The sequence below is a fragment of the Phyllobates terribilis genome, unplaced genomic scaffold (assembly GCF_046119375.1).
Source record: "Phyllobates terribilis strain yellow unplaced genomic scaffold, ASM4611937v1 Scaffold_11__3_contigs__length_659146591, whole genome shotgun sequence".
In the NCBI taxonomy this organism is placed as follows: Eukaryota; Metazoa; Chordata; class Amphibia; order Anura; family Dendrobatidae; genus Phyllobates; species Phyllobates terribilis.
In genome coordinates, this window is record NW_027362771.1 from 635067915 (window position 1) to 635082339 (window position 14425).

The window sequence follows — 14425 nt, forward strand, 5'->3', positions numbered from 1 at the left end:
TTTAATTATTTTCTGTGTAGAATTTGGAGCAAGGAAAGGATTGGGACAGATGTCGCCAGTACCCAGAAGCAGAAAGAAAAAATGCTGGAAATTGACAATATGACATTTTGCATACAAAGAAAGAAAATTGATCAAAATTAGATATTCATGGAAAAAAAGTATAAAAAAAACAAACAAAGCACAGCTGGATGTGTAGACACTTGCTTATTGCAGATGGATATAATAAAATGTGTATAATTTCAGATCTATGTGAAGATGGATTAATATGAAATATGTGACATTTCAAGGTCAAGAGATGTTATTATGTAGCTATTCGCAGACATTTTCTACAAAATACTTATTTGTATGTATTAAATGTTTATTATTACATGAATCCAAGTAAATGCAAAAAGATTTATTTTTGTAAAACAAAAATTTTCAAAGATAATTGTCTCCTTAACAAATATCTGCTCACCTAACTGTAACCTAATACATTGATTACTCTAGATCATGTCAAGCAATTTGCTAATGTGATCATGGTTTGTAGGGGGTGATCTGAATTCGATGCTGGATCCTTCACTAGACACTACCTCTAAAAATATGTATATTTAATGAGAAAACTTAACATAGTGATAACTGACCTTCCACTGAAACACATACATCACCTTGTAGAAAAAAAGTATAAATATTCTTGTTCCATGTCCACTAGTCCTACCATAGATTTGATTTTCTTTTCAATTCAGAATCACAATTCCCAGCTACATGATTCAATCATTGACTTTACCACCATTTCAAATAACTCCCCATCCTCTTTTGAGGTAATTATGTACAGTGGAGATGAAGTCTTAATGATATCGTATTGGAGGAACCATTTCATGTCAAGTTCATGGTCGAAAAGTTGGCAGATTTTCTTAGACTCAACGATAGGGACAAACTCAGACATCTAGAACAATTTGATGGGACTCACACAAGGCATAAAGCACATTAGCAGTGAGCACATAGTCAAAGTGTCAGAATCTAAGAAAATAAAGGTCTTTAAATTAAATGATTTATGACCTCAAATATCTATCTTGTAGAACCCCATGATGACTCCCCTCAGATTTCTGCCAATAGAGAATTTTCTGACTTGGGAAGTCATTTTTTTAAAGCATCTCAAATTATGGTTTACCAAATCCCTTCAGAGCCTGACACCAAGCAAAAAATGTACTTTGTTAGCATCAAACTTGGTCAATAAAAATATCTATTGTCTTGATTCATTGACAGCGTAGACTATTTTTTAGACAAAACCATCAGATTAGAGATATTTCTGAATAGTTTCCTCCACGGCTTTCTTAATGTCTTTATTTCTAAAGCTATAAATAATGGGATTGATTAATGGAGTAAATACAGTATACAGCAAGGACATGATTTTATTAACTTCTGATGTTTGTTCACTTGTTGGGAGAATATACACACTGAACAAAGTCAAGTAAAATATGGAGACCACAGCGAGGTGGGAGCTACAGGTGGAGAAGGCCTTCTGTCTACTGATATTAGATTGAATTTGTAAAACAGCTCGGACAATGTTTCCATAAGAAATAACAATTATTAGGTTGGGAACAATCAGTAATGGGAAACTTAGTAAATAGAGTTGTAGCTTTAAAGGAAATGTATCAGAACAGGCAATGTCCTGTAAGGGAACCAGATCACAGAAAAAATGGTCAATGATATTTGGCCCACAGAACTCTAACCTTGATGTTGATAATGTGTCAATGAAAGCAATAAAAAAACTGAGTAGCCAAAACAAAATGACCAAATTCACACAAAACGAACTTGTCATGATAGAGACGTAATGAAGTGGATTACAGATGGCCACATATCTGTCATAGGACATCACTGTGAGAAGAAGACACTCGCATCCTTCTGCAGTACAGAAGAAATAAAACTGGGTCATACAGCCAATAAAAGTAATGGTCGCCCCATTATTGAGTATAATATAAAACATGTAGGGGACAATGTCTGTGGGTAACAAGATGTCACTGATGGACAGTTGTGAGATGAAGAAGTACATTGGAGTGAGGAGGTTCTTGCTGGTGGACACCAGGGTGATGATCAGGAGGTTCCCACATATTATCCCACAATAAATCAGGAGGAGCAGAAAGAAGAGGAAAATTCTACAATTCTGGCTGACTTGAAATCCTAAAAGAAAAAACTCATTGAGGGAAGTAACATTGTTCTCCTGCATTCAAGGCAAAAGAAAAATCAAAAATTAATATTGACCTCAAATTTAACGTGCAATTACTAATGACATAGTGAAAGATCAGGAAAAGATAATGATGCAGAACATTAGCTATCCTTAAAAATACAAGACTGTGAATAAATGGAAAAGCAGTGCAGTCTTACCTACTGTATGTCCCTTACGTTCTGTTATAATTGTCAAATTGTTTTGTTACAAATGTTCAGATATTTCACAATATCAAATTGTTTTTGAATAGGTCATAAAATATGTCATGAGCACTAAAATTTTAGAATTGGCTGTCATTTGTTCAGTTGTGTTGATCTGGAAATCATGGCCTTGATTCATCAATTGCAACATAGGTCGCTTCTTTTTTTGACTTGTGAAATTCGCTGTAATTTTTTTCACCAAATTAATTAAAATGGCACATGTGTTCCAAGATTTTGACACAAAATTCATTTTTGACTTTAACTTATTTTTGAATTCCAAAAGTCACAAACTCCTTAAAAGTTGCACATTGGGCAAAAAATTCACCAAATTAAAAACTGCTCCAGAAACCTCTCTCCAGACAAGGACTGGAGTGAGATGTGAGACAAATAAAAAAAAATATGACATTTGGTAAAATTCACACTTTATGAGTCTATCAGATATTAGTTCCTTACATGATGCAGATGTTGCTGCCGCTTTATATAACACCACAACAGCTGCAGCTCTTGAATCGGTCTCCCCACCTCATACATACCAAAGCTTGCACAATCAACAGGCAACCCTGGCACACCAACATGACTAAAGTAATGAGGTGGGCTTCCAGGGTTGCTGAGCGGATATGGAAAAGTTCCCACTCCAACGAACATTTCATTCCATTCAAACAGTCTCTCACTACTTTCAAGTCCACACTCACTTCAGCAAAGCAAAAATACTTCACATCTTTCATATCCTTCATGTCTCACAACTCTAAACAAATATTCAACACTTTAAATTCTCTCCTATGTCCCCCGGTGCCTCTTCTATCTCCTCTCATCTCAGCTGAACACTTTGTCTCATTCTTCAAACCGAAGATTGACACAATCAGATAAAGATTTTGCCTAAAGTCCACACAGCCCCTCCTCATATCTACTCAACCCTCCTCATCCAAAACCAGCTTCTCCACTATTACGGAATATCAACTTTCCTCTTTACTCTCCAAATCACACCTCACCACCTGTGAACTTGACCTACTTCTGTCCCACCTCATCCCCAATCTTTCCACAGTCTTCATCCCAACCCTAAACCATCTCCTCAGCCTGTCAATAACAACTGATGTCTTCCCCTCATACTTCAAACATACCTCGATCACAACCATCCTCATAAAGCACTCCCTTAACCGAACTTCTCTGACTATCTATCGCCCCATATCACTTCTCCCCTATGCCTCAAAACTACTGAAACAACATGCCCATTTTTAACATTCCTCCCACCTCTCATCCTGCTCTCTCTTTGACTACTTACAATATGGCTTCCGACCGCACCATTCTACTCAAACTGCCCTGGCAAAAGTCACCAACAACCTACAAACTGCCAAATCGAAGCTGCACTGCTCTGTCCTCATCCTCCTGGACTTGTCATCTGCCTTCGACACAGTGGACCATTCCCTCTTTCTACAGACTCTCTCATCTGTCGCCATCACAGACTTGGCCCTATCTTGGCTCTCCTCATACCTAACAGACAGGACATTCAGTATCTCCCACTCACACATCTCCTCATCTCACCCCCTATCTGTCGGTGTCCCCCAAGGTTCAGTCCTAGGGCCCCTGCTTTTCTCCATTTACACCTTCAGCTAGGGAGAGCTCATAGAGTCTCATGGCTTTTAGTGTCACCTCTATGCTGATGACACACTAATCTACCTCTTTAGATCTGATATCGGCTTCTTACTAACCAGAATCCCACAATGTCTGTCTGCTATTTCATCTTTCTTCCCTGCTATATTTCTAAAACTTAACATGGATTAAACAGAATGTATCATCTTTCCACCATCTCACTCAACCCTCCCATCTGACCTATCTATCAAAGTCAATGGATGTCCACTCTCCCTAGTCAAACAAGCTCACTGCCTCGGGGTAACTCTGGACTCAGATCTCTTCTTCAAACCACATATCCAAGCCCTTTCCACTTCCTGCTGACTCCAACTCAAAAATATTTCCCGGATCAGCACATTCCTCAACCTTGATTCTGCAAAAACTCTAGTGCATACCCTCATCTCCTGCCTACACTACAGCAACCTCCTGCTCTGTGGCCTCCCTTCTAACACTCTTGCACCCCTTCAATCTATTCTGAACTCTGCTTCCCGACTAATCCACCTTTTCCCACATTATTACCCGGCCTCTGCTCTCTGTCAATCCCTTCACTGGCTCCCCATTGCCCAGAGACTCCAGTTCAAAACATTAACCATGGCATACAAAGCCATCCACAACCTGTCTCCTTCATATATCTGTGACCTAGTAAATAATAATAATAATATTATCTAAAATATCTGAATAACCACAGTTTTTCATAAAATTTTGAAAAATACTTAAAAAGAAACAACTTAAAAATGCTGCAAAACATACAGATACGTGCAGAAACTAAAAGAATGATTTACTACAGAAAAATTGAGAAAATACAGTGGTGATTTGGGGCTAATTTATGGACAAAAAATTAATGTTAAAATGTTATAAATAGTAGGATCAATACATAGATACATAGAAAAATAGATAGGGAGCTAAACAAGCTCAGTATTGGATATACTTATGTGAAAATATAAGAAAAAAGATCTATTTTGGTCTTATTATGGGACGTACAGGACAGTCTAAGCATTAACCCTAGAACGCATGACCATAAAAATCTGCACTTTCACATACCTGTGGCCTTTTAGGCCCGTGTGCAAATAACATGGAATAACTCAAACAAAAATGACAAACAACTATATACCGGAGGAATACCTAGAGTTTCAAAATTCTAACTAAAGTAATCTTGCAGAAAATAGAAAACAATTAACAGGGCGGGCCTGCGAGGCCCCACGTATGCGTTCTAGGGTTAAAGTCCCAATGCAGGAGTCTGCCATGAGATAAAGGCTGTATATCTCACATGTGGTTTTTTAAACACACAAGGTGGTCTTACTATTTTAGAAATCTGTACTTAATTCTAATCATCTAGTTCATGAATTCTTTTTTTTGCAGATGTTGAATGCACATTTTTGGGCGAACTGTACAGTCCCAGATTGTGCCGTGTTGACTCCTACCCATAATTAAAATGGTCTATGGCAGCGATTGGTCATTACTAGTGATGAGCGAGCATGCTCGCCACTGCTCGGTACTCGCCCGAGCATCTCAGTACTCGAAATGCTCGGAGTTCGCCGAGTATTTTTGAGATGCTCGGGCGGGAGCTTGGGTCCCCATCCTGCATGTTTGGCGCTATTTAGAGCACCAATCATGCAGGGATTGTCTGCCACTCACTGTAATGTCACAGCCATGGTGGTTGTGGCATTACAGTGATTGCCCAAATCGATGGGAACAGTGCTCACACTGAAACATGAAAAGCCGGCAATTCATCAGCGGCATACACTGGTACCCGACAATTTAGAATAGAAAGAATAGAGCATCACACATAGATTAGATAGATATAAACATGTCAGTCACATATATAAGTACAGTGACAGTGTTGGCTACTGTACTTGTTAATTAGTGTTAAAATAAAGATTTAATAAAAAAAAAAATAATATTGTTTTCATGCACCCATCTCTTTAAAAAAGCCGGCCGGCAATTATTCAGCGGCATACATCGCTACCTGACAATTTAGAGCAGAAAGAATAGAGCATCACACATAGATTAGATAGATATAAACATGTCAGTCACATATATAATAAGTACAGTGACAGTATTGATTACTGTACTTGTCATTTAGTGTTAAAATAAAGGATTTATTAAAAAAAAAAAATTGCCGCAGGGTTCCCCGTAATTTTAGTCTCTAGTGGAGGTTAAGCAGACGGCTGGGGCAGATGTTTGAAGCCTGGGAAGAGGGTAATACCCACGGAGCTTCCCAGGCTACTAATATCAGCCCCCAGCTGAACACCTAGCCTTTACCAGCTATTAAAATGGGGGACCCCCAAAAAATTATGTGGGGTCCCCCCTTTTTTAATAGCTATCAAAGGCTAGGCAGACAGCTAGGGGCTGATATTAATAGCCCAGGAAGGGTGCCATGAATATTTGCCCCCTCCCAGGCTAGAAACACCAGCCGTCAGTCGCCCCAGGAATGGCGCATCCATAGGATGCACCAATTCTGGCACTTAACCTCGCTCTTCCCACTGCCCTGTAGCGGTGGCAGTGGGGTAATAGGGCTGGGGTTGACATCAGCTTATAATGCAGCTGAAATCAAGCCCAGGTTAGTAATGGAGAGGCGTTCGCTAAGACACGACCATTACTAATCCCATAGTCAAAGATAAAAAAAACACAAACATCGAGAATAAAGTCCTTTAATTGAAATAAACACACAATTCTTTAATGTTCTAAATTAAACCATACTTACCATCACTCCCATTCCAGCTGAAGCCAATGTCTTCTGCAAAAAAAGTAAAATAATAATCCAACCTCATCCTTACCTTTCCATGGTTCCCAGGATGGCTCCAGCTCTGCTACATTCACATGACAGGCTGGACCGCAGCAGAAAGCTGGCATCCAGCTTGCCATGCCGCAGACACTGAGAAGCGCAGGAGAATTCTACCACGCTGTCAGTGACGTGCATGAGGTGAGCTGAGCTCATTGGACATGACCTCGGCTCATCTGGATGCTGTCACAGCCAGACACTGAGGAGCGCAAGCATGCCTGCGCTTCTCAGTGTCTGCGGCATGGCAAGCAGGATGGCAGCTTTTGGCTGCGATCCAGCCTGTCATTTGAATGTTGCAGAGCTGAAGCTGTCCTGGGAACCATGGAAAGGTAAGGATGAGGTTGCTTTAGTATTTTACTATTATTGCAGAAGACATTGGCTTCAGCTGGCATGGGCGTGATGGTAAGTATGGTTTAATTTAGAACATTAAAAAATTATGTGTTTATTTCAATTAAAGGACTTTATTCTGGGTGTTGTGTTTTTTTAAATACTTTACTAGAAATTCAAGGCGGTCATGTCTAATATTGGCTTGACCCCATGAATTTCGGGCTTAGGGCCAGCTAATAATACCAAGCTGGCCCTAACCCCTTTATTACCCAGTGATCCACCGCACCAGGGCCCTGGATGAGTTGGGTACAGCGCCAGAAGATGGCGCTTCTATGAACGCGCCATTTTCTGGGGTGGCTGCGGACTGCAATTTGCAGTAGGGGGGCCCAGAAAGGTTGGGCCTCCCTGCACTGCGGATTCCAGCCCCCAGCTGCCTAGTTGTACCTGGCTCGACACAAAAATAGGGCGAAGCCCCACGTATTTTTTTTTTTATTATTTCGTGAAATTCATGAAATAATAAAAAAAAAAAGGGCTTCCCTATATTGGTGTGTCCGGCCAGGTACAAATAGGCAGCTGGTGGTTGGGGGCAGCCCATCCCTGCCTGCTGTACCTGGCTGGACACAAAAATAGGGTGAAGCCCCACGTATTTTTTTTTAAATTATTTCATGAAATTCATGAAATAATAAAAAAAAAAGGGCTTCCCTATATTGTTGTGTCCGGCCAGGTACAAATAGGCAGCTGGTGGTTGGGGGCAGCCCGTTCCTGCCTGCTGTACCTGGCTGGACACAAAAATAGGGCGGAGCACCACGTCAATTTTTTTTAATTATTTCATGAAATTCATGAAATAATTTTAAAAACATTTACGTGGGGCTTCGCCCTATCTGACTGCCTATATATTCTGCCAGTCTGACATTTAATTGTGCACCATTCCCATCGATTTGGACAATTTTTGACCTTCTGCAGACCGCCAGGGGGGACCACCAGAAAAATGCTTGAGTTTCCCATAGACTTACATTGGGCTCGTTGCTCTGGTCGAGCACCCGAGTACTCCAATGTGCTCGACCCGATCTTCGAGCACCCGAGCATTTTAGTGCTCGCTCATCACTAGTCATTACACTTTGTCATTTACTTTTTTTTCCATCCACAATTGAACCTAAAAAAGTTTGACTTAGAAAGAGATTTAAAGATCTCGATCATAAAAGCAGCGTTTTGTCATGTTGTAAACAAAATATATTTTGATAAAAGGACGATGTTAACTCCATCAATCAGAATTAACTTACAGTGAAAAAACTTTTCAAGACTTAGCACATTTCTACCATGAAAACTGCACAAAATGTATTTAGAACCGGAGCCCTGCAAACCATCTCCTACTTGACTGCATCACTGCCACATCTTCTGACTTGTAGGACCGACATTGACGATCTCATCATTGCTGTGTAATGCCTACATTGGGCGCCAGGGGTTAATAATCAGAAGAGGCGCCAAGGATGACAATATGTAGTAGCAGGTTCGCAGATCTCTGGTCCAGTAGACATAGACAACTAACGTGGCCAATGATCTACAGTCTTATGACTATTTTTTCTCAACTTTACATTTATTTATAAGAATTTGAAGGAAGTTTGATATATTACTGCAACTCAGCTAAAACTTATTTCACTTCCCAAACATGCATAATTCAAGGTAATTCTAAGAATAGTAGATTTTGCTCATGGGGGGATAAAATCTAAAATATTTCGTACCTGAACTTCCATATTTAAGCTTTTCCTTTTTTCTTCTCTTAGTCCATCATGTTTTTTCTTAAATCAAAGATTACAAGAGGAATAAGAGTTTAATGAGCAAAACCAAAAGCTTTCTTGGTGCATCCCTGAGAAGGTCAGGAATTTCTCTATAAAAGCAGTCTCGGAGCATTGTACTAACTTGCAGTAAATTGGTAATATTTGTAAAATCCATCACTGAGTTTTCTACTTCTTCCCATGTAAATTATCATCTGTCACTGCTGCATCTTCCAAACTTCAAGATACATTTTGATTAATGAAAAAATAAATGTAAAATTAGAATCTTCACACAGCATGAAGTCATCATAAGATCCAGAGCACACTGAAGCCTTATATATCATGTAATCGTACAAATATGATGTGTTGTGTCTACAGACATCTCACAGATTGTGTATTTTTAGATCTGTTTGTGCACCGGTAATAAGTCATTGGGGGTTGTTCCTGTTTGACCGTTATTACCAGGAGAGTAAATCCCCAAATATTCAATTAAAATTATATGAAATATAGTAGAATAAAGAAATGTTACACTGTATTATTTGTGCTTTGTATAGTTGATATTATTTATTTACAATGATGTGTTTAAAACCGACCAGTACATCAAGAATTTTAATAAATATGCCATCATCACCGGCCTCAAAAATGCCTCAAAAATACTGAAAAACAAATTTATTACCAACTTGTAAGTATTAATTTCCATGCAATGTCTTGTCCACAATTTGGTGGTTGTCTTCCATGTCACCATCCAAATGTTACTTACCTGAGATAAAACAACTCTTTGCCTACTGCTAAACATAACTCTATGTTGGAATGCACCTACAAGTCACAAGCTTTCTAAGAAATATCCACAGTTACAATCAAAATAATTTAAAATAATTAGCAAATTTAGTTTATAAGCAAAATTTATAAATGTTCTGATGTTTGCAATAAACTAATCAAACAAGAACAATGTAAGTAGCTTCATACAACTAATATATTAAGTAGTGATGGGCGAGAATACTCGCAAGTACTCGATGCTCGCCCAAGTATCTCAGTACTCGAGATGCTCGGATCTCGCTGAGTACTTGCGAGATGCTTAGGCGGATGCTCGGGTCCCGTCTTTAGAGCGCCAATCAACATGCAGGGATAGCCTGGCACTCATTGTAATGCCGCAGCTATGTTGGTTGTGGCATTAGAGTGATTGGCTGGCCACACAGGTCTATATTATACCTGGTGCCGCTGTGCTCGTCAGTCTACTCCGCAATCATGCAGTGTAGGGAGAGCTGCTGCTGAGCAAGGGAGAGATTTGGTTGTATATTAGGTAGAGTAGGGAAATAACAAGTACATTAAACATATCCATCTCAACAAACAATCCTTCTGAGGACTAATCCATCTGCAGAGATATCAGGCAGGCAGTGTATATAGGCTGGCAGGCAGGGTATATAGCAGACTGCAGTGCATATAGCACAAGAGGCTCCATGCCAGTTCTGTCTGCTGCTGCTGTTAGATATTTCTATACAAAGGCCCAGGTCTCAGGGGCCAGGAATAATTTGTTTTTAATCTTAATCCTCATTATTTGCTTAAAAAGCAATCCAGAGATCACAGTTTTTCTGCGCCATTTGCTTGTTGGCACTGCATAATACAGCCAGGTCCTTTCCATATTAAAGCGCTAAAAATCCAGCTGTTTAAAACTGGGCTTTGTCCGTCACAAGGATCACATATAATTGCGCTGAAAATACTTCCATTTTTGGCCTCCATTCAAATTTTTTTTCAGTGTGTCAGCAAAGTTTTTGGCACCGGTTTTCTGTTCAAAATAGTTACCTACAGGCCAGGCATTTAAAACTGTGGTTTGTCCATCACACGGATCACATATACGTTTTCTGAAAATTCTGCCATTTCTGGCCTCCATTCTAATTTTATTTTAATGTGTCAGCAAAGTTTTTGACACCAGTTTGCTGTTCAAAATAGTTACCTACAGGCCAGGTATTTAAAACTGTGGTATCTCCATCACACGGTTTACATATAACTTCGCTCCAAATTCAGCCTTTTGTGGAAGATATTGTCATCCATTTAAAATGGGCAAGGTGCATGGCAAGGGACAGGGAACTGGATGTGAGGGTGATGGTGCAGGCAGAGGCTGAGGCCATGGGCAAACTGAAATTGTGCCAAAACAAATACCCACATTTTATCGCCCGACCTTCCTGTCCCAATTCCTAGGGGACAGCAGCACACCACTATTGAACCAAAAGCATGGTCAAAAGGTAGTTGGTTGAAAAGCGGATAATGCTACCAGTCACTTAGCCACCACCACCACCACCCTGTCTTCCCACGGTAAAGTCTCAGTAGCCGTGAGTCTGGACCGCCTATTCCTCAGTTTGATCCTCCTTCCTCCCACCATGCCGAGTGCCCGGAGACAACTGATCCCACACTGGGACACTCTGAAGAACTGTCCACTTTTCCTTTTATAGATTTGGGCCTCTCCCTCGGTCAACTTGAAGCGGGGCAAGAAGAGATTGCATGTAGCCATGCCCAAATATTTGAGCAGCCACGGTCACATGAAGGCAACGGTGGGAAAGTGTCACAAGAGGTGGACGATGAGGAGACACAATTGCCAGAAAGTCAGGAGGAGGACCAGGGTGAGGAAGTGGAAGACAAGGTGGTGGATGATATTGTAACTGACCCAACCTGGCAGGAGGACATGCAGAGCGAGGACAGCAGCACACAATGGGAGGGAAGCACCCCAGCAGGCAAGAAGAAGCAGTGTGGTGGCCACAGACAGAAGGAAGGCCACCATTCCCCGTAACACCAACATGAAGGAAGTTGCCAGTACAACTGTTAGGTCTTCCTGAGTCTTGTTGATTTGTTAAAGACTGCAAATAACACCAAAAAGGCCCTTTGCACCACATGCCAGGCCAGCATCAGCAGGGGTGGCAAAGCGACAAGCCTGACCACCACCAGCATGATCAGGCACATGGCAGCAAAGCACCGGACTTTGTGGGCCGAACCACTTGGTCCAGGAACAGTGTCTGCGTGTGGCACCATTGCTTCTTCCGCTATTGTGCGTGCAAGCCAATCCCCTGTCCATGGTGCACGCGAAGATGCCTCATGCCCTGCACCTGTCGTTGTACACTTTCAAGTAGCAGCATCAGGAAACAGGTCCACGTCCTTGTCCCTGCGCAGCATTCAGTTGTCCATACCACAGTCCTTGGAACGCAAGCGCAAATACGCAGCCAAAGCCCCACAGACCACAGTACTAAATTCCCATATTTCACGACTGCTTGCGCTCAAAATGTTTCCTTTTAGGCTCATGGAGACAGAAGCATTACGCTACCTGATGGCGGCTGCCGTCCCTCGGTACTCGATCCCCAGCCGCCACTATTTCTTCCGGTATGCCATCCACACATTACACAAACATGTGTCCCAAAACATTAGCCGTGACCTCAACAACGCAGTTACAGGGAAAGTCCACCTAACCAAGGACACATAAACAAGTGCTTGTGGGCAGGGATGGTACATCTCGCTGACAGCACACTGGGTTAACATAGGGGAAGCTGGGACCTAGTCGGACCTTGGAACGGAACACGTCCTCCCGACACCAAGGATTGCAGGCCCTAGGTCAATCAAGGTTACCCCCACAGTCTACAGCTCCTGCACCTCATCCTCTTCAGCCTCCTCCTCCTCTTCAGCCTCCATCTCTGAAATGACCACATCAGTCACAAACTGGAAGCACTGCAGCACTGCCTCGGCCATGCGGCAACAGGCTCTGCTGAAGCTAATATGCTTAGATGACAACCTGCACAATGCTGAAGAGTTGTGGACAGCTCTGAAGAGCAGGCAGATCTGTGGCTCACATTGATAAACCTACAGCCTGGCATGGTCGTGTGTGACAATGGCGGGAACCTGGTGGCGGCTCTGAGACGAGGCAAGCTCACACACGTACCATGCCTGGCCCATGTGCTTAACCTCGTGGTTCAGCGGTTTCTCAAATCCTACCCGGAGCTGCCAGATCTGCCTGTTAAAGTACGGCGCCTGTGTGACCATTTTAGAAAGTCATCTACAGCTTCTGCTGCCCTTGCCGTCTTTCAGCAGCGTTTGCAGCTTCCGGCTCATTGACTTGTGAGTGATGTCCCCACGCCTTGGAACTCTACACTGCAGATGTTGGGAAGGATTTGTGAGCAGAAAAGGACAGTTGTTGAGTACCAGCATCAACAAAGCCGTCGGTATTCAGTTCAGACTCCACACATAAGACCTCAGGAGTGGACATGGATGTCAGACATATGTACCATCCTCCAAAACTTTGAGGACTCCACCAAGATGGTGAGTGATGATAATGCCATAATTATTGTCACCATCCCGCTTCTCTGTCTTCTGAAATGCTCTCTGCTCACAATCAAAGAGGATGCACTGCAGGCAGAGCACGATGAGATGGAGCAAGAAACCATACAGCGTGATTACACAGCCCAGCCTCATCTCATCCCAACGTGGATTGGGTGACAATGATGAAGAAGAGTATGAGGAGGAGGAAGAACAGGAGCTAGGTTCATGTGCTATAGATGGTACTACCTACACAGCTGTCATACCGTCTGTTCAGCGTGGATGTCCAGAGGACAGGGAATAGGAGGAGGAGAGCATGGTCAGTCATGCTCTTGGTGAGGACACGGAAGTCTTGCCTGTTAGCAGTCTGGCACGCATGGCTGAGTTTATGTTACGTTGCCTTTCTCATGTCCCTCGCATTCTCCAAATTTTGGGTGACAGTCATTACTGGTTGGTGACACTTCTAGACCCACGCTAAAGGAGAACTTTATATCTCTTATTCCTGAGGTGGACAGGTCTACAAAATTGGGGCTGTACCAGAAGGCCCTTGTTGCAGAACTACTAAAAAAATTCCCATCTGAAAATGCTGGTGGCAGAGGTCACAGTTCGTTGGACAACCAAGAACTACAGGCGAGAGAGACACAAATGCAATCCAGCAGAGGCAGGTGAACACTGTCAAAGTTCTGGGAGAATTTTCTCAGCCCCTCCCATTGCACAAGCCCTGAGGCGCGGGGTACTCTCACAAGGAGTGCAAAGTTTAGGATGATGCTGAGAGAGTACCTTGCCAAACCTACCAACATCCTCCGTGATTCCTCTGTGCCTTATAATTATTGGGTATCCAAGCTGGACCAATGGAATTAACTTGCTCTCTATGCATTGGAGGTCCTGGCCTGCCCTGACGCCAGCATTTTATCAGAGCGGCATTTTAGTGCCGCTAGTGGAATTATAACTGATAAGTGCATCCGCCTGTCAACTGAAAATGCTGACAGGCTGACTCTTATAAAATTGAACAAGGGCTGGATTGGGCCAAACTTCTCAACACCACCAAATGATAACAGTGTAACATAAACTCAAATCCAGTGTTTTTTTTGGGAGGTGTATTCACATGCACCTCTTCACATCCACACATGGGTATTCGCATCCCAATGTTGGCTATTTGCTCTTGTCCTCCTCCTTCTCCTCTTCCTCCACCACCATATCACCAGGGTGACCATGGTCTGTG

The 14425-nt window shown here is 42.2% G+C and overlaps 1 protein-coding gene across 1 annotated transcript; it reads right to left on the reverse strand.

The window, feature by feature from the left end:
* Positions 1-1273: 1273 nt before the first annotated feature.
* On the reverse strand, positions 1274-10249 carry LOC141167546 (olfactory receptor-like protein I9). Its single transcript, XM_073654938.1, has 2 exons — positions 10235-10249; positions 1274-2197 (listed from the first exon to the last, which is right to left on the reverse strand). The coding sequence occupies exons 1-2, from the start codon at positions 10247-10249 to the stop codon at positions 1274-1276; spliced, it is 939 nt and encodes a 312-aa protein (XP_073511039.1).
* Between the last annotated feature and the right edge of the window lie 4176 nt (positions 10250-14425).